This window comes from Artemia franciscana, chromosome 6, assembly GCF_032884065.1.
Source record: "Artemia franciscana chromosome 6, ASM3288406v1, whole genome shotgun sequence".
NCBI classification, from domain to species: Eukaryota; Metazoa; Arthropoda; class Branchiopoda; order Anostraca; family Artemiidae; genus Artemia; species Artemia franciscana.
In genome coordinates, this window is record NC_088868.1 from 8,415,702 (window position 1) to 8,437,316 (window position 21,615).

At 34.6% G+C, this 21,615-nt stretch overlaps 1 protein-coding gene across 7 annotated transcripts in view; it reads right to left on the reverse strand.

Moving 5' to 3' along the window:
* Nucleotides 1–590: 590 nt before the first annotated feature.
* Nucleotides 591–21,615, reverse strand: part of LOC136028001 (zinc finger protein 239-like) — a 79,528-nt gene continuing 58,503 nt past the window's right edge. For 6 of the 7 annotated variants that reach the window (XM_065705536.1, XM_065705534.1, XM_065705533.1 and 3 more), the window contains exons 2-5: nucleotides 16,154–16,322; nucleotides 9,628–9,783; nucleotides 5,629–5,792; nucleotides 591–2,198 (exon numbers count right to left, since the gene is read on the reverse strand). In XM_065705536.1, coding sequence (XP_065561608.1) covers nucleotides 1,401–2,198; nucleotides 5,629–5,792; nucleotides 9,628–9,783; nucleotides 16,154–16,196 — 1,161 coding nt within the window. In that variant the 5' untranslated portion in view covers nucleotides 16,197–16,322 and the 3' untranslated portion in view covers nucleotides 591–1,400. Of the gene's footprint in view, nucleotides 2,201–5,628; nucleotides 5,793–9,627; nucleotides 9,784–16,153; nucleotides 16,323–21,615 lie in introns of all 7 variants that reach the window. The other variant, XM_065705540.1, reaches the window with a different exon arrangement.

Below are 21,615 nucleotides of genomic sequence, written 5' to 3' on the forward strand. Positions count from 1 at the left end.
GTTAAATATACATCATTTTTTCTAATTTTCCCGAATTACCCCCCCCCCTCTAACTCCCAAAAAATAGGTGGTCCGGTCTCGTTATGTCAATCACGTATCTAGGACTTGTGTTCATTCTTCCCACCAAGTATCATCACGAACTCTCCACTTTAAAAGTTTTCCAATATTTCAGGTACACTCCTCCAACTCCCCCCAATGTCACTGGATCCAGTCAGGATTTAAAATAAGAGCTCTGACACACGATATCCTTCTAAATATCAAATTTCATTAAGATCCGATCACCCTTTCGTAAGTTAAAAATACCTCATTTTTCTAATTTTTCCAAATCACCCATCCCCCCACTCTCCCCCAGATGATCAAATCGGAGAAACGACTACTTCGAATTTAATCTGGCTTGATCCCTGATATGCCTGCCAAATTGTATCGTCTTAGCTTATCTAGAAGTACCCAAACTGCCAAAACCAGGACAGACACACCGACAGAATTTGTGATCACTATATGTCACTTGGTAAATGCCAAGTGCCATAAAAAATAAATTTACCATATCTACCTATTAAAATTCAAAATATACGGACAAATTTATAGAAATATTAATTTTTCAGATGTATTTCAGATAACGTTTGCAACAAAAAAAACTTCGTACGGTCCTGTCTTTGATGCAATTTCAGATGTTCCACACTAAACAATTTATTCGTGCAAATTTCACACACATGGGGCTTTTCCCCGGTATTTTTTTTTTAATTGCAAATTGCCCAAACGAGAGAATCTTTTCTCAAAAATTTCAAACTCATAGAACTTTTCTCCAGGGTTAATTTTTTGATACGATTTAAAATAGACCAACTAAAAGAAATTATTCTTACAAATTTCAGTTACAACCCACACTCATGGTGTTTTTCCTAAGATTAATTTTTTTATGCTGTTTCATATAGTCCAAATTATCCAATAACAGACGTTTTCTCAAAAATTTTATACTGATGGGGCTTTTACTCAGTAGATTTATGATGCAATTTAAATTGTCCGAACGACTGAATTTTTTCTTACAAATTTCACACTCATGGTGTTTTTTCTCAGAGTGAATTTTTTGATGCCGCTTAAAATGATCTAAACGAGAGAATCTTCTGTCACACATTTCACCCTGAAAGGGCTTTTCCCTAGAGTCAATTATTTGATATGATTTAAAATGACCCAAAAGATAGAATCTTTTATCGTCTATTTCACACTAAAGGAGCTTTTTCCCAGAGTGGATTTTTTTAATACGATTTAAAATGGTCCAAACGGGAGAATCTTTTCTTAAAAATTTCACACTGATTGGGCTTTTCCCCACAATGAATCATTTGATGTGATTTAAAACGGTCCAAACGGGAATATCTTTTCTTACAAATTTCTCACTGATGGGGTTTTTACCCAGAGTGAATTTTTTGATGTGTTTTCAAATGATCCAAACGAGAGAACCTTCTGTCACACGCTTCACACTGATGGGGCTTTTCCCCAGAGTGGATCTTTTGATGTGTTTTCAAATGATACAAACGAGAGAATTTTTTTGTACAAATTTCACACTCATGGTTTTTCTCCTCAGAGTGAATTTTTTGATGTAATTTAAAATGATCCAAACGAGAGAATCTTCTGTCACACGCTTCACACTGATGGGGCTTTTCACCGGAGTGAATTAATTGATGCGTTTTCAATTTATCCAAACGAGAGAATTTTTTCTTGCAAATTTCACACTCATGGGGCTTTTCACCAGAGTGAATTAATTGATGCGTTTTCAATTTATCCAAACGAGAGAATATTTTCTTGCAAATCTCACACTCATGGGGCTTTTTGCCAGAGTGAATTAATTGATGCGTTTTCAAGCTATCCAAACGAGAGAATATTTTCTTGCAAATCTCACACTCATGGGGCTTTTCGCCAGAGTGAATTAATTGATGCGTTTTCAAATTATCCAAACGAGAGAATTTTTTCTCACAGATTTCACACTCATGGTGTTTTTCCTCAAAGTATACTTTCCGATGCGATATGAAACAGTCAAAACGAGATAATCTTTTCTCACAAATTTCACACTGATGGGACTTTTCTTCAGAATGGATTTTTTGATGTAATTGAAAATGGTCCAAACGAACAATTTTTTTCTCACCAATTTCACACCGATGGGGCTTTTCACAAGAATGAATAGCAGACTCTGTAGACTCATTCTTGTAAACTAAAAAAAGGATTTTAACATTTAGAATACAAAGAACATCAGTCCATCATAGTCCACAAGTAAGATAAAAAGGCCAACTTTTCGATAAATGCCAATAACAAACATATAATTATTCATATTAATTGAACTATACCTGCAATGTCTAAAACCAACGATGCGCCTAAATGCACAATCTAAAAAAATCTATTGTTTTTTAAAAAAGACTATCCAACTTTTAATATCATATACCATAAGTAATGAGCCGTAAACCTTCAATGGACTATTCATAAATTATTTTTTTATAGCTTCATTTGGAAGGGGGGATCGCATTAACTTTTCAGAGGGGGATTTAATTACAGATTCAGGTGTTGACTAATTTTTAAGAAATAAGAGTGATTGACACGAAACCATTCCCTTTTTATGCATCTTTTTGTTACCTAGCACTCGATGAACATTTTGAAATCGCCATTGATTAAGAACATTCGAAAGACGAAACAAATATATTAATAAACTTTAATCAAGCTTGCGATAGTATTTGGTTGATGAGTTGCTGCGGTTGTTATGGCCAATTAAAATCCGCTGCTCGAAATACTATGCGTTATCTATCGTTTATTATAACAAACAGCAAGTAGAGAGCGATTCGGCCCAGCAATACACTAAGTTTTGAAAATCAGGATTTTTATAACCAGGCATGGAAAAAATTCCAAAGCTGCCAGTAGCAAAATTCGGGGACAGTCAAAGCATTGGTACTTTCAGACAAAATCTGCCAACGAATTTCATTAGGCCAAGAAAACTGCCGAGTAGCATTGCTACTACGCTACCCCACTTTTCCCACGGAGGTTTGTAACGCTGGATACGTCAAAACCAATTGCCTTTTTATACGGATTTCAAACATTCAAAATTCGTTAAGCCTTGAAAAAAGGGACCCCCCCCCCCTAAATTCGGACGATCTTAGGAGAGATCTTACCATCAGATTCATCATACCAAAAAACTATACTGTGGACATTTCAAGCTTCTACCTAAGAAAAACACAGAACTTTGTATTTTTGCCAGAAGAAAGATCATGGATCCATGTTTACATATTTTCTTTTCCCAGGTGTGATCGTATCAAACAGATGGTCTCAAAGATCGAGAGAGGGCTTATTCAACCTAAATTCAGAAGTTCCCATACTCTGTTAAAGCGACTAAAAAGATTAGAGGGCAACTAGCCCCCTCCCATGTCCTTTCCCCTAGAGACATCTGATAATAATAGTGAGATAGCGATTTGATTCAGCATAGTTGAGAGGTCTATTAACTATGACATTGAAGATGACACGACTGCCCATAGTCCCTTTGGAAACGATTGGAAATTACGCCATTTGCCAAATATAATATTTGTTATTGGGAAACATACTGAAGTTTTATAGACGGGGTACGAGGGGAGGGGGAGACTATTCATGGAGGGAATTTTCTATGCAGAAAAAAGTTTCCAGGTGAAATATTAGTCAGGGGAGGGAGAGGGAGAGAATGGTTTTCCCAGCTAAATATGAAAAATGGTCAGAAATTAAATAAATATCAAAAAAAAGTTTTTCTTTTAAAATGAAAAAGCAACATTAAAATATTAATGAACAAAAGAACCAGCCCAATATGATGTAGTTATGTCCCTTCCTCTTCCCTCGCCTTTTACGCTAAAGCTCGACTTTTTGTCTCAATTCTTTAAAAAAAAAACTGCTCAAGCATTAGGTCTGTTGAAATTGAATTACAATTATCTCTAAGGAACTTTAAGACATTAGCGTAAACAGCAAGGGGTGAGAAAGAAGTTGAGCAAGAATTAAACTATGGTATAATGAGGGGAAAAAAGACAAAATTCCTTTCACCTGTCTTCTTCAAATTTTCTGAGTTAATGTACTAGATCAAACTAATAATCATTAATAAATCATTAATTTTTAATTTATCGAGGCATAATTTTCGACGATGTTCTATACATAATTTTTAATAGATAACCCTTTTTGCAAAGCTGTGAAAAAAATGGTGAATAAAAAAGAAACTCAAAAAAGAAATGAACATCAAAATTAATATTCAACTAGGGAATGAGAAGTACACAATAAATTAAATTTTGTACAAACACCTCGCCGAGCCGACTTTAGCATTAGAATAAAAAGAGCTAAGAGCTCATATGGCACTTGTGACGAGGTCGGAAGAGCCAAGAGCTCATATGGCATGAGCTCTAGCAAAATTATAAGAATCAATGGATTAATTTAAAAGGAAAATCAAAGGCTTAATGCCGGTCGGGATTTAAAATAAGAGCTCTGAGACACGAGGTCATTCTAATTTCTGAATATAAAATTCATTAAGATCCGATCACCCACTCGTAAGTTAAAAATAAATTATTTTTTATAATTTTTCCTCTCCCTTCAGCCCCCCCCAGATTGACGAATCGGGGAAAACGACTTTATCAAGTCAATTTGTGCTGGTCCCTGACACGCCTACCAATTTTCATCGTCCTAGCACGTCCAGAACCACCGAATTCGCCAAAGCACTGGACCCCCCCCTAACTTCCGCGGAGAGAGTGGATCCAGTCCAGTTACGTCAATCACTTATCTACTGTATTTGCTTATTCTACCAACCAAGTTTCATTCCGATTTCTTCACTCTAAGCGTTTTCTAAGATTTAAGGTCCCCCCTCCTCCAACTCCTCCTAATGTCATAGGATCCGTCCGAGATTTAAAATGAGATCTCCAACACACAATATACTTTTAAATATCAAATTTCATTAAGATCCGATCACCCACTAGTAAGTCAAAAATACCTCTATTTTTCTAATTCTTCCGAATTAACACCCCCTCCAACTCCCCCAAGGAGAGCGGATTCAGTCCGGTTATATCAATCACGTATCTAGGACTTCTGCTTATTCTTCCTACCAAGTTTCATCCTGATCTCTCAACTCTAAGCGTTTTCCAAAATTTTAATCCTTTAATCCTGAACTAACCCTCCCCCCCACAAATCCTCCAAAGAGAGCGAATCCGTACCGGTAAAGTCAATCACGTATCTCGAACTTATTTTCCCACCAAGTTTCATCCCGATCCCTCCACCCTAAGCGTTTTCCAAGATTTTAGGTTCCCCCTCCAACTCCCGCCAATGTCACCGGAACCGGGAGAGCTCTGAGACACAATATCCTTCTAAATATCAAGCTTCATTCAGATCCGATCACCCGTTCGTAAGTCAAAAATACCTCATTTATTCAAATTTTTCCGAATTAACCGTCCCCCACTTCCCCCCCCCCCCCAGATGATCGAATCGGGGAAACAACTATTTCTAATTTAATCTGGTCTAGTCCCTGATATGCCTGCTAAATTTCATCGTCCTAGCTTATCTGGAAGTGCCTAAAATAGCGAAATCGGGACCGACCGACAAAATTTGTGTTAGAAAATTATCACATTATTTCTTTTTGGCTTCAATATTTACAAAATTAACTTGATTTCGACCCTCTTGTAAATTAGTCTCAGGAATTTCGATATCAGGCTTCAGTTGTGTCCAAATGGCTGTTGAATCAAATTCATTTTCAAACGGAATTTCAATATTCGTTACTTGGACATGAAAATCAGCATTAACTGGCATTTTATTTTCTTCTAATTCTGGAAAAATGTCATCGCAATAAACAAAAACGATACGGGAACAACACGATTGAGTAAAGAACAACACGGCTCAATACTAACCAAAACTAAAAAACGGAGTTTTGATATTAATATACGTACAATAATTTGGCTGATAATTCTGATTCAAAATATATAAGATTCATTAAGTTTAGTGTTAACAATCAAAATTGAAGAGTCTGAAAAAATTTGCCTGATTTTTGAAAAAGAGAAAACACCCTTTAGAGGTCAAGCAATCTTAATGAAAATCATACCATCAAATTCAGCGTATCTGATAACCCTGATGCAGAAGTTTCAAGCTCCCATCTGCAAAAATAAGAATTTCCTCTTTTTCCAGAAGAAAGATCTCGGCTTTGAGCTTATTTTTTGTTTTTGTTTTTCCATTGATGATCACATCGAACCCATGGTAATAGAATATCGGGAAAGGATTCATTCGAACGGAAATTAAAAGTTCTAGCGCCCTTTTTCAGCAACCAAAAAGATTGAAGGGCAACCAGCCCCTTCTCACTCCCCTTTTTTCCTCAAAGGCGACCGAACTAAATTTTCAAAATTTTGAGACAGCCATTTTGTTTAGCATAGTTGAAAAGCCCAGTACCTATTCCTTTGGGGATAACATGACCCTACCCCCCCCCCCAAAGCCTCTGGGGAAAGGTCTGTAATTCAAGAAAATTTTCAGGGAGCAGGGATTTTCTGCTGTGGGGACTTTCCACGGGGAGGGTTTTTCATGAGGGGAAAGTATCCAGATGATAAACTCTCCAGGAGATATTTTACACTGAAAAAAATTTGTCAAAATTCTTACACGAAATTACTTTTATTTTGTCTTACTTTCTCTTTGCCGACTCAATTTTACATGTGAAGATATTCAGAGGAATTGCAAGGGGGAAGCTTTTACCGGGGTGAAATTGTCTAGAGTATCATTCCGTAAGGGGGGGGGGGGATTTTCCACGAAGGAAATTCTCCATGGGGGAGTTTTTCATGGGACAAATTTTCCAGAAGGAACTTTCTGCGTAATCAACGTTCTACTAGGGGGTGAGGCGGGGTGATATTTGCAGGAAAACTTTTCCACGGAGGAGGGGATTTCTAGAATGACCTTAAAACAAACAGTAATTAAAATCTTTTTAAATGGCAGCAGAATCACCTGCTAAACGTTTTCGGGGAAGAATTTTAAGCAAGAATAGAATTATCTGAGGGGTGATTTCCCCGACGGAGGGGTAGGGATATTTTCAATGAAAAGAACTTTCCATGGAGGAATTTTTCATGGGGGGAAGAATTCTCCATAGAGAGGAAACCGGATTTTCCGGTATTATTTAAAAACAATCAGAAATTAAATAAAAAAGCAAGTTTCTTTCAACTGAAAGTAAGGAGCAGCAGGAAAACTTAAAATGAACAGAAATTACTATGTATACGAAAGGGGTTGTTCCTTTCTCAAGGCCTCGCTCTTTACGCTAAGGTTTGACTTTTTGCCTCAATTCTTTAAGAACAAATCCTGAAACACTGGGAATGTTAAATTAGAATAGCAAGCTTTCTTTTTATCAAGTCTATAAAAATATTTATAGGAGGGGGCAACCCCTTTCATATACGTGATAATTTCTGTTCATTTTTAGTTTCGATGTTGCTCCGTACTTTCAGTTGAAAAAACTTGCGGTATCTAATTTTCAAAAAGAGCAAGTCAATGTTCCTATGCAGCCCTCAATGCATGGAAGTCTTTAGATCAAATCCAAAAACTTGTGAAACACCGAACCAAGATGAAAGATTTGATATTTTGCATTTTCGTCTACCTCTCACCCCCTTCAAAAAAATTTTTCCACAAAATGGAAATAGAAACCAGCTAGGCTTACCAATTCTATTATTTGCACTTGCGCAAAATTGAAAGACCGTTATTCTCAAGAAGCGAAGAATTTGCTATCTAGATGCATGTACATATGAAATAGGCTTATCTAAGGCGAAAAATATTAGGAAAAATATTAAATTTCATATAGAATTGTTAAAAAAGACAAGTCAAATAAATAAAATCCCTCTTTTCCACACGAAAATCAAAATAAAAACTCGAGCCAGGAAAAAAAAACGAAAAAAAAAACTACCTGAAAGCGGCAAGTAAGTAAAAATTCTTCAACTGGATCAAATGAAAACGATATTAGAATAGGAAGATTTTGATTTTTTACGCTACGGTAAGTGTTTCTGCCTAAGCGTGTTATCTAATTTATCTATTAATTAATAATAGATAAATTAATAATTAATAGATTATCAATAGGATTTTGAAAGTCCTTCACTACAGTGATTGAGACCAATGATTTAAAAATGAAAATTTGATTATAGCAATGAAAAGTGTAGCCAGTCTTTTTTAAAGCCTAATTTAAGCCAGCAAAATTTTTTTATGCCTGTTTAATAAACCAGCTTCACATTCCATTTATTTTATCGCAAATGGCAGTTTCTACTACAACAAGTCTTGTCGCAAAAATCCCCTAGACACAGGGAGATTCCACAAATTCAATCGTTATCTTTTTTAAATATTTTCAATTTTAGATATGTGATCTTTGGTGAGCATTGACTTTAATCTGGACATCGATATTCATTCGAGGGTTAAATGCAAGAGCAATAAAAGTTCTTAGTGCACTTAAAAAGTTCTAAAAAGTTCACTACTTCTGTAAGTCTTAGGGATATTATAGCCTACTGAGAAGGTCAAATATTAGGCCATACTGTCTGTAAAACTTTTGACAAGCTTAGAATTGGAAAGAAATTTCATGCCAATTGCACTTTTTAATTTCATCTAGATGGCTCTAAATGGTTCTAAAAGTTGTTGTAAGAAGTGTTCAAAAAAGTTCTCAAGTTAGTAAAAACGTTGAACTAAAAAAAGAAAATACAAAGCAACATGTACAAAGATACAAAGGATGAAAAGGACACACAGAACACGTCAATACAAAGAATATGTCTAGAAATAAAAGCATTATAATACACCCATTTAACTTTCGCCTAAACCCACAATCTAAAAACAACATTTTTTCAGTCATAGTATTAAATTAGCAATGTCACTTGCCTAGAATAAGGGGGCGTTAGTCACATTACTTATTTATTCGTTTTTACTGCTTCATACCAAAGGAGTGGTGGCTGATCCCTCTGCACTGCTCGAAGCACTAATCTGTTTATATTTAACACAAGTGCTGTTGTGGCCTTGAGAAAGTATGAGCGGAGATAGGCCCATTCCTGTTTCTGGAAGTTTCTGTTTGTTTCCAAATCTCAAATACAAATCAATTTCTGCTCGTCCAACAATTTAATTCTTATTAATCCTTGGAAACGGCTCAATACTTCACGGGTGTATACTAAATAGCCCAAAACAAAAGACAGTGCCTGATTAAAAACCAGACAGATAAAAACATGATATTCATTTTATACAATTACAAATGCAAATACAATATACAATACAAATTATCCAAATTTGTTAATATTCGAAAGCTAAAAAAATGGATTTAATAGAGCCAGAACAATTATTCGACTTTACTCATTTTGTAATGGCCATACAAGAATTAATGTCTATTAAACATTGTTAGAACCATCTTTAACATAATATTTGTATTTTTCAATGTCTTAGGCTTTAATTTGACTCTATAATATTATGAATCAATGTGCAAATTTGTATGACAATGTCTATGGCTGTGATTTTTATATGTTTAGTACTTATTATTTTATAATGACAAGAACTGCCGCTGATCGGCATGACCGATCAGCGTTTGGTAAGTCAAGGGTAAGTCAAGCGTTTGGTAAGTCAAGCGTTTTGGTGAATCAAGGCATTTGGTATTAAAATCGTTTATGTTAAAAGTACCTTCATTTTGACCATCCATTAGCTTTGTCTCAGGAAAATCCAGGTTCCACTGTTTCAAAATGACAGTTGAATCAAACTCCATTTTAATTGGTACACTATTATTCCTATCTTGGATAAAGGAATCAGCACTAGCTGGGATTTCATCTTCTTCAAATTCTGAAAAATATGTACACAATAAATAAGATGTATCTGGGCACTCCAGGGAAATATTACCCATAAATACGTTTACATAGCTCAGATGAATACTGCTTTCCAACACTTCAAAAGCAAGGTAGTCATTAGTTAAAAGATACAACCAAAATCTTTATTGTGCCAACTAAAGCAGGCAAATTAACCTTTTATCTTTGTTTTAATTGACCTTTTTTTCAAACATTCACAGTTTTAGATATCTTATCTTTGGTAAGACATAGATGTCAAGCACGAAAAGCGTGTTCAGGAGAGGGTCAAACATTGATTCCATTGCAGCTGAAACCTTATGTGACTGATCCCCTTGCATCTGACCCAGATCATAACTAAACCTTTGAGTAACTGAACCCGTGCAAAACTTAAACTTGTCTAACTGAGCCCTTGTGCGACTCAAATCCCGTACAACTGAACCCCTGTCAAAGTCAACTCTGTGCAACCGATCCCTTGGGTAACCCAGCCCCCGTGTAACTGAATCCCATTCAACAAAACCCACATGCAACTCACCCCCTTTAACTGAACCCTCGTGCAACTTAACCCCGGTTTAACTTAATCCTCATTAAACTGAACACCAATGCAACTAAATACTGACTAAACTTAGTACCCGTGCAACTTAACACCATTCAAATAATCAACCCCCGTGTAGCTCAACCCTGGTACAACTCAATTCCCCCTCAATTTCCACCCCCATTCAGCTCATCTTTCGTGCCATTCAAGTCTCACTTAACGTAAATCTAATTCAACTCAATCTCTGTTTAACCCAAACCTCTTTCACTCAACCTTCATTCAAATCAACCTTCGTGTAGTTCAACCCTCGCGCAACTCAATTCCTCATCTTTCAACCCCCATTCAGCTCATCTTCCGTGCAATTCAACTTTCACTTAACACAAATCTAATTCAACTCACCCTCCGTTTAAACCAAACCTGTCTCACTCAGCCTTCATTCAGATCAACCTCCGTGTAGCTCAACCCTGGTACAACTCAATTCCCCTTCTATTTCTACCCCCATTCAGCCCAACTTCCGTGCAATTCAACTCTCACTTAACACAAATCTAATTCAACTCGACCTCCATTTAACCCAAACCTGTCTCACTCAACCTTCATTCAAATCAACCGGATTCAGCTCAACCTTATTCAAACCAACAAAATAACGAGAAAATATAATTTCGCCCGTTTCATTGGAGGCGACAAAACTGACAAAAAAAAATGGAATCTATTGTGTTTTTTACTTTATTTTAAACCGCTTCAGTGAAAAAACCACCCCGCCCTCCCCGGCTAAGAAACAACAAATTTATCCTCTTATACTGTGTATTTGAAAATAAGCAAACAATTGTCATGGGTAGGGCCCGAACACATTTGGAGGCCATGGTTGCAGGAACAGTTGTACCATAATATAGAAAAAATACGGCCAATAGTAGCCAAAATCATAAAAACACTTTGAAAACACTGTCTCGTAAGAAAAGCGCCGTTAACGCTGATTCAAGAATGATAATTTTTTAAAAAGGTTGAAATGCTGATAAGTTTCCCTTTTTCGGTTTTATTTCTCCACTAGAATACCGGCAATAGACTATCATAGAGAGCTGTTTAATGTCACCTATCAAGAATAATAGGAGCTATCAAGAATGATCCTATCAAGAAAGAACCTATCAAGAATGATAGGTATTATTTAAATTCAATGTCATTTAATATCATATTATTTAAATTTAATAAGACGTTAAATTTAACGTCTGTTTAATGTCATTTGTACGCTAATATTCACATTTACACACTTTTTTTTATACATTTGTCATGATCACACCATCATAAAATGCCTTATGACATTTTCCTTGCAAGTCACCCTTCCATTGCAAGCGGAAAACAAAAAGAGTTTTACAAAAAAACGATCGAGTGAAAAAATTAATTAAAATACAAAGCGGATTTATTAATTATAGAGAATATTTATTTTCCTTTCAACAGTAAAACTTGTTACGCAAAAAAAGTTTCTTAAATTACGAAAAAATCTTTGACACTATCTACTTTTACTGTCTTTTTCCCAGCACTAGCCGGTCACTGAGACATCGTAGGGGCGCTGGATTAGGTAACCATCTAAAGTTTTCGGAATTAATGTTTTATTTCCCCTGCCCCATAAAGGCGTGCATTAACTGGCGACTGGTTTCGATGGTACATAGCATAATTTACCCTACAGTTTATCTAGTATTCTAATCCTTTTAAAAGCTATTAATAATCTTAGAGCTACGGCCCAAATTCAACGACCCTCCCTCCTCCCCATTCACACATTTAAAACAAATTAATTGATATATTTGATTAAGCACGAGGAAAGAAATTTTAATCTGGTTCTTTAGACGGAAACTAGATAACCACTCAATTGAATGGAGCAGTTACTAACTTTCAGATGCGCGAAAAAATGTAGGCATGCTCCTGAAAAGGAACCCTTTTCATTGGCTGTCAGTGACAAAAATTAGTTGCAATCACGCCTCTGTTGGTTCCTTTTCTTTCGTCTAAATTAGTTGAGCTTGCCCAAATAAGTAACATAAGTTAGTAACTGCGAAGGAAGCGAAAAAAAGTTTTTAACTTCCAATATTTGGCCTTGGGTTGAGCTCAGTATAAAAGGTCTTGATTTAAATAGGGATTGTCTTTCAAAACGGTTAGTTTAAGGAGGGTTGAGTTATGTTAATTTAAAGGGGGTTCAGTTGAAAGAGATTAAGTTGTAAGTGGGTTATGTCACATGTCGGCCCAGATAGCCAAAGGCTCAATAGCACCAGAGTTCACTTAGGGTGTAGGTATCACGAGGATTCAGTTGAATGGGAGCTCAGTTACACAGAACCCAGTTATATACGGGTTTATTTGCACCTTCGGTCAGCTACACGAGGGTTCAGTTATATGGGTTCAATTACTCAGGATTAAGTTAAACAACAGTTGAGTTAAATGCACACATCAGCACCTATATTGCAAACTTGTGAATCCAAAGGATATATATTATATAAAGTTGGATCATTGTGCCCTCACAACACCAAGAGAAATGCGTCTAAGATATATAGTAGACATCAAGTAGGGTGATACAATATCATGAGATGAGTAAACAGAATTTTAACACGATTAATAGACGTATTTAAAGCAGTGAGCCAAAATTAAGGCATCTAAGTAACAGCAGAAATCAACTTTATACAAAAGGGGTAATGATATATATCTGTTACCATAATCGTTATCCAAGCAATCAGCAAAAAGCTATGTGAAGATAACATCGATCAATCTGTCATTTTAGAATAAAACTTCCCCATTGATTAACTAGCCTACGAAGAAGAAAATTTTCAGATAGACAAGGTACTTCTGCAAAAGAAAAAAAAATCCCCAAGGATTGTAATAATCACCAGCCATCACAACACTTGCCCACTCAAATATACACCTGTGCAACATGCAGACCAAGTTTCAATGAGATCCGTCAATAAACTTTATGAGTGATCTTAAAAAATTTGAATAGCACCTGAATTTTGCAGACAATAGACTTGCCCCATTTAAAATATCAACATTTGCAAAGCAACTACAAATTTCAAATTATGAATGATAACTAGGTCTTCTAAAAGTATAGGCATGATTAATTGTGCATGATTAAAAATGCAAAATTCTTTAGCCAAAACCTAAAGGAGGTACATCTAATTTCAAAATTTTGCAAAAAAAAAAAGTACTTTAGATCAATAATCTCAATACACTAACCAATTTTCATTCAAATATTTGTACTAGGATATAAAGAAGGTTTTTTTTTCAATGTTTCCAGTCTTCCTAGCTTTGATGAATCATAGAAAACTCAGTGGGATATACAACAAATAGACATAATTCCACTACAGAAATATTGTAATTTCTAACAGTTTTTTAAGGAAGTGCCAGGTCTGCATTTTCATTTTGAGTACAAACAACAACATAAAACAACATATTTGGCTATATTTATAGCCCACAAACAACAACATATTTAGAAACAATCATGTGTCTAAAAAAGTATCTTTACATCTGTTTAACAGGATCAGAAAAATACTGGGACACTAGCATCAAAGTGGCTCCCAATTTTTATCTTACTTTGCTATTTTCCCAAACTTTTGTTCAACTGTTAAAAAAACCCTTAAAACATAATTAGCCTACTGTTGACGTCTTTGCAGCATCCAAAATCTTTCATTTTAATATCTCTCAGGTAACTAAAATTGTCCACGTACCTGATTTTGTCGTTCCCTAACATTCTCACATCTTCCCCTTTCTTTATTCCTTTTCTAAGCAATTTAGTCTTCTTAAAAATTTGTTTTCAAACGTTCTCTTTCATTGTGTCATGCCTACCAGAATTTCAAAAATTATAAAATCATTTTAACTGTTAAATCATTTATTTGAAATTTAGCGCCCCTAAAATTTCTGTGCTCGGGGCAAGTACTCTATCCCTCTCCTAAAATCGTTCGTACCTAAGTTCAAATAGCTAATTAAGCAAAAAGGGAAGATGGGGTACTAGTCAGAGACGTAGAATTGATGTTTTCTTTGAAAATCGAGGCAAATTGTAAAACCATGAAATTTCGGAGGTTTTAATTAAGATCAGATGTTTACAAGTAAGCTAGTAGACCAAATTACAATAGGAAAAAAAGAGAAAAATTAAACAAATAAAGAAATCTTTCTACATTAAATTATTCTGAATTTACACTGAATTTTGTATTAAAATGAATTTCAAACATAGTTAAATTATATGCACTGCTCTTATGTGTTGCTTGCTGTAAGAGGTACGGAAGCTTACTATGTGACAATTTAAGTAGTTAAACTGCTTTATTATACTCATTTACTATTGGAACCACCTACCTAGCTTTTAGCTGTTTTTTTTTGTTCTTTCTTTTCTGCTTGTCTTCCTAAAAATTTAGCTCAATCATCTGCATAATTTACATTTCATGTCCTGATTTCTTTCCATGTTCTACCATAGATCTTGCCATGTTTCTTAAGACAAAGTCAATCGAAATCACCCATATAGAGGGATGTCACACAACCCTTAACTCATGATTCAACACCAAACCAACAGCTAACTTAACTTAATACCTAAATCAGGGCAATAGTATTCCCTCATAAAGCACTAATCTATTTAATATACTAACCTGTTAATAATCTATTATACTGAGGATAATTGAAGCTTGATTGTTCGGACATTTATCAATTACAAATCCAGGAGTAAATATAGGACTTAAGTCCCTTACTTTCCTAAAACGTAACTATTCTTATCTAAAAAAAACTTTTTTAGACTACTTAAGATTTGGATTAATAACTGAGAAGTGCCAGAATGAACAAACCAATATTTGATTTGTAATTTTTTTTTTAGATCAAAAATAAGCTCAAGTAGTTTGAAAACATACATCCATCAACAAGTATAGATGATTCCTGTTTAAGAAGGCCAGATCTAAATTTGAAATCTGCAGACACTCCCAGAAAAATGGCCAAAGGATTGTCATCAAGTTTAAGTGGGAAAAAAGGATTTGTACTTTCCCAAAACGCTTCATTGCCCACTTAAGAAAGACCAAGAAAACAAATTGATTTGCAAAAATAATATTACTCCAGGAGTCATCATACTAGCTGAGAAACAAGACATTAGTTTTCATTAATTTTACTTTCTGTGACAGTTTGAGCTTTAGATGGGTATTGATAAATGCTTTCTCGAATTGGTTAGCATCCTTACTTGCCTGTTAGAAAGGCAACAAAAAAAATTCAAAAAATTTCTTCCAGTCCCCTTTTTTAACTTCTCAAAAAAATTTATGAGGACCTTCACTATTAAGAAGTTTGAACAACAAAGAATCAAATACAAGATTGAAGTTCTCCTCAATCAAGTATATATTTCATGAATATATAGTAGCGTAAAAGCAATAGTAGGTTATTTGCATTTATAATGTAATTTGTTTGATAATGGTAAATATGAATAGAAAAATGAAGAATCCAATTTTATTTAAAAAAAATATCATTGGGATAACTAGAACTCACAACAGCCTACAGGCAACATGCCATACAAGGAGTGAGCATCAGCAAGTATGTGAGAGCCTCCATTAATTATTTCTTGTAATTTTCTGGGATGAACAAGTCTGTAAAACCATTGATTGACAAACAGATATTATCAATTAGGAGACCTAGCAAAACAGGTTATCCCATATGATAAACAATATGAAATGTTTCTTTAATCTTCAAAAGTTTAATTTCCAGGTTTAAGGGAGGGTGTATTGAAAGGATTTTAGTTTTTTTGAACTCATGCCAAAAGTACAGCCTAAGCAAAGTATAGACTAGCAAATAAATTGACACTTCAGCCATTCATTACATGTACAAAACTACAGCATTACTATATTACCTTCCTTGATAGCAGCATGATCAAGGAAGCTAGTTCCATCCATGTTCAACCTGTTAAGCAACAAATACACGATTAGTATTCTCTACCAAATTGCTCTTCCGTGTAGCTCAAAATCTTCAGACTGAATAATTAACAAATCATTCAATCAATCTTCAAGCAAGGACAAAACCTAGAAGAAAAGTAGAGTAAATATCACACAATTCTGAAATCTGTCTTAGAAACAATATGTATGTTTCTTTTGAATAGATATTTTCTTTTCAATTGTTTTTAATTTCTTATTTGTTTTTATTGGGGCTCAATTATACACGCACATTGTATAATGGGTTACAAATAGTTTATCATCATTATATAGAAAGATAATTAATCAAACACATAATTCTCATTAAGAATAGAAAGTTCCACCCTCAAGAGTTTGAATTTAAATTCATCACTTGATGCTTCAATAGTCTTGATGTAACTTCATCTAATTGTCAGAATGTTTTGTTTAATAGTGAATGAACTGAATGTTCTGTAAAGATCACAGTAAGAAAATAAAGTGCAAAACATCAAAATGATAAAAAAAAGTTACATAAAAAGAACATTCAGCTTTAGGCTAAGAAAAGTAAAAAACGATCAAGGAAATTTCCAGTGTATCATTAATTGGTTCATAATAAGTAGTAATTAATGATGTACTGAGAATTTCTAATACAAGTATGCGAAGTATTTGCTGCATTTACTGCTACTAGTTGAGTCCTATGTTCCTACCTCTATTTTCTACCTCAGAATGAATAAATGAATGCAGTTAATACCCATTAACGAAAAAAGATGGAGTACAAAAAAGAAGAAAAAAAAAAAAAACAAAAAAAAACATAAGACCCTAATTCTTCTGAGACAAACAAAACAAAAGCACAACAGCCAAAAACAAATGCCGACTACTGTAGTAAAACCTTGACCCATTGTTTTGACTAGACAGGTCAATTATATCAATCAATTTGTAACAGAAAAACTTGTTCAGGGTTGACAACACTGTACGGGCATGTAACATATCTATCACTTGTCCATGGTGGTAAATGCATCAGAGACTTTGCATACTTGTAGTAGAGTTCATGCAATTTTAATTTATCTGTAGCTGTAAAAATGTGCCAAAATGACCTAGAATACAGATAATGAGGCAAAACCATAGCTTTATACACCTGGGCCAACAGACAACAGTCAAACTTCCCCTTTTGTGCCACTATACAGCAATATTTAAAAGAAGACCCCTTCCGAAATGAGAATCACCAAGTGTGATGCTCCAACCAGCATCATAGATGTCAAATTACAAAGAAGTACTTCAGACTTTTATGTATTAAACTGGAGTCCAATATAGTCACAAACTTGTTGTAACTTGATAAACTTATCTTCTAGCCCACACAGAAAGCAGTTCAGATTTAGTACATCATCCACATAACCAATCTAAGACAAATCAATACCACAGATTATAAATCATGAGCGACTTTGATTGTGGCTTTACAATACTGTTATTAAATGCCGCTGGTGATGAAATAGCACCTTATCTTAGCCCTTCTTTACCAGGAGAGGGGAATTTTCATGCCAAGAAAAAAAATTATATATAAGATGCTAGTACACTCATTAGCAAATAGTGGAAGCCTAAGTTTTATTGACCCTATTTTATTTGTAGTATTAAAGCTAATCATCTTGTAGTATTAAGGCCCAAAACTATTTTCTCCTATCATAGGAAATCTTTAATAGCTGCTATGATTTAGGTGATTGTGAGTCAGTTTTTTAGGACTCCCAAGATAAAAAGTAAAATAAAATGTTGGTTTCTCTTTTAGCTATGGATGTACTATATGGGAAAGTAATTTTGTAACATGTTTCAAAAGAGTACATAAACTTCAGAATAGAACTATAAAATTATTATCAGAATTTTATGATTCTGATGAGGTTCCTGCTCATGAGCATTTTAAAAAGAATAAGCTAATGGATACATCCCAAATTCAAGATTACCAAGTTTTGATTTTTTTTAGAATAAATATTTAAATTGACTGCTCACTCCTGCTTTTGAAAATCTTTTTACTTTATTAAAGACCATCATGATCATAATACAAGAAAAGCTGATAACTTAACTCATGAGTTTAGGAGTACTACTTGGGCAGCTTTTGTGATTTGCCATTATGGTCCCCAGGTTTGGAATATTGTGCTCAAGGGTATGAAAAATGTGCCTAGTCTTCTGGCTTTCAAGCAGTGCTGCAACAAGTACTCCAAATTTTTACTTAAGTATCAAGTATTACTTACTCATTCTTTTTTTACTTAAGTATCAAGTAATAAGTACTCACCCAATTCTTACTTAAGTATCAAGTAAATGCCAAAATTTACTTAAGTAGTACTTCAAGTACTTGAAGTATTACTATGTATTCTATTACTATGTATTTTGACATAGCTTTTATATATATATATATATATATATATATATATATATATATATATATATATATATATATATATATATATATATATATATATATATTATATATTATATATATATATATATATATTATATATATATATATATATATATATATATATATATATAAATATATAATATATATATATATATATATATATATATATATATATATATATATATATATTTATATATATATATATATATATATATATATATATATATATATATATATATATATATATATATATATATATATATATATATATATATATATATATGAAATCAAGCCCATACAACCTTTTTGTTAAAGCCATTCTGAAGGCTTCTTAGCCCTTTCCCTTGCCTATAACATGTCCCCCCCCCCGCCATTCCTCTCCTGAAAATCTTAATCAAGAACCAGACTTTCAATTTTGTCGTTTTTAACCATTTTCTTTGTTTGGCAACGCACCCAACCAAGTCCAAAAATAATCTGAACCGATTTTCAACACAACAGCTTGAAAGGCAAAAGACTGTCAAAACAATTAAGTGCAGTCAAAAAAACTCTTGACTGGATCAGACAGATCACATGACAGGATTACTAGAGTACATGTATAGTTAAGCTTCTGGTGATTAGTGTTCAGTCAAATCTGGCGCGTTTGAAGAAATACAGGGTTATTTTGAAACGTTGGGAAGTGGTTGAAAAAACCGGAAAAATAGAAAAACAAACTTAGGATTAGCTTTAAAACAGATAAAAGGCAATAAAGTAGTCCATTCTTCAAAAAGCAAAAACCTTAGCAAAAAAAAACAAAAAAACAACACAAATTTAAAAGTAAGGAGTCAATTGAATCAGTTGCAGACTTTTTTAATTAGAGAAATCAAAGCTCAATAAAAAAGAGCAGCAAAAATTCACACTTTCGGCATCTAGCTGAAGGTCACTGGCTGTCAGCGTGCTGAAAGAAAAGAACAGTACGAAAATGAAGTCTTGATTCATATGACTTCAGCTTTGCTGCACATATCAAAACGTGATTAAAAGTGCAAATGCTAGTCTACTGACTTTAAACTATATGCTTAGGTTCAGTGCGAACACAGAGAGCATCAAGTATGCATACATAAAGTACGTCCGCCCCATTCTGGAATATACTTGCCCTGTTTGGGCGCCCTTAGCACTTAGAACAGTGTATCTTTGTCAGGAGCTTAAATTGGTTCAGAAGTGAGTGGCATCGATCATCTTGGGCCGCCGTGACATCCCCTACGAAAAGGTTCTGAAAGTGCTTGGACTGTCGTCACTCCAAAATCGGTATGAAACACTGATAATGAGTTTTGAAAAGTTCTTGCTTTCTAAATCTTAGCACCGTGACATTCTACTTGATCAACCTCTACCATCAAGAACGAGAAAGCAAATAAGTTAGCTCCCGTTAAAGCAAGAACAAACTGATATGATAATTTTTCGTCCCCGTTTTCGTCGATATGTACAATAAGAGTCAATGTTTACAGTTTGATTTATATTTACAAGTGTAGCTTAATTTTGTATATGTTTTAAAGAAACGCAAATCATCGGTAGCTGTCAAGTTCTGCTATTGAACCTGCCTACTACTACTTCGGTGACATTTATCACCCTCGGCGCCTTTGCAAGGAAACTGCCTCAAGTTTTCAAGTTACATTTCAGACGCGCAATGAAAATGTATGGCATCTACATCCTACATGTCTGGTTTTCAATCAAGCAAGCCGCATGCTGTGTAGTCAATTCAGATGGTCAGTAAAATTCCTTACAAACGTATATTGGTAAATCACTGGCCTGCAGCAAGCCCGCTGATTCAGACGCATTCCATACGGTTGGTCAAACTGCAGAAGTTGCAACTTATCTATTTCTAGGAGCAGTTTTCACACCACGAAGTGGCAAAAACCATGAAATTAAGTCGAAAATCTCCCGAGAAAAAAGTAGTTTTTCTCTGGGGATGGAATATTCGGTTAAAGGTTGGCTTCAGTATGGCTTATTTTGGAAAAGGATTATTTCTAGTGTTTGGGCAAGCCATGGGTAGAATTAAAAATCATGAAATTATGAGACCCAGACTTAAAAAATCTTACAGCTTCACTACAGCTTTTCAATTCTGAAAATGGATATTTTTTGCTTCTGATTTTCCAGATTATGGGTAAACTGTATGAAAGATAATAAGCCTTATTCTAGAAATTGGGAATCTACTGACTGAATCCTTTTTGACAAAGACAGTCTAATTTTATTGACACATCCCAGGTAATCCCCTGTTTCCAGTAGTGCCAGGTCTTTATTGAAAGCTGGCCTGTAGGTATTTCTTTAGTACATGTATCTGTTTTTCAGAAACTAAACACATCCCCGTGGTTGATACTTGAGCCAAGCGAATCAGGAGCTCTTCTTCACGTTTAAACCCACCTATTTGTATAAAATAATGTAAGAGTTCAACACCACAATAGCCCCTCTGTCAACTGAGAAATCTTTAACACTGAAAAATTTTAATGCAGAAGGAATAAAAAGTTGGTACATAACATTCAAATTTTTAGGCTCCTATTAGCTTTGAGAAGAACCAGGCTTTCGAACCTGTGATCTGCCAAGGAGCTACGCCTTGGACAGAGAATCACTCTCCCTTCGAAAAAAGACGCTCCACTGGCGCTGATGTAGGTGGTATGCAGTTGAACTTCCGAAAAACCAACTCCACCATAGGATAGTGTCTCAAAACTGACACATCTTGTATAGAGTCACTTAGATAACGCAAGACTTCAACTCTTGTTGTTTTCATTTCATCCGACTGAATGGTGGCTTCCTCTTCGTCAGACATTTCAAAGAAATTATGTGGAGATCTCAGTAACTTAAATCCAACTATGTCTTTGCTGGTACTCCAACCAGTTATTTAATTCCAACCAGTGCCTTTGTATACTTGACAGATAGCTGGAGCTTTTAAAGCTTTCTTTCCAGTGACCGAACGGTAGGGAAAACTATCCTGAAGAAAGCTTTGTCTTCTACCTGGAGCATGTCAAGGGCTATTGTTATATGTTCCAGTACAGA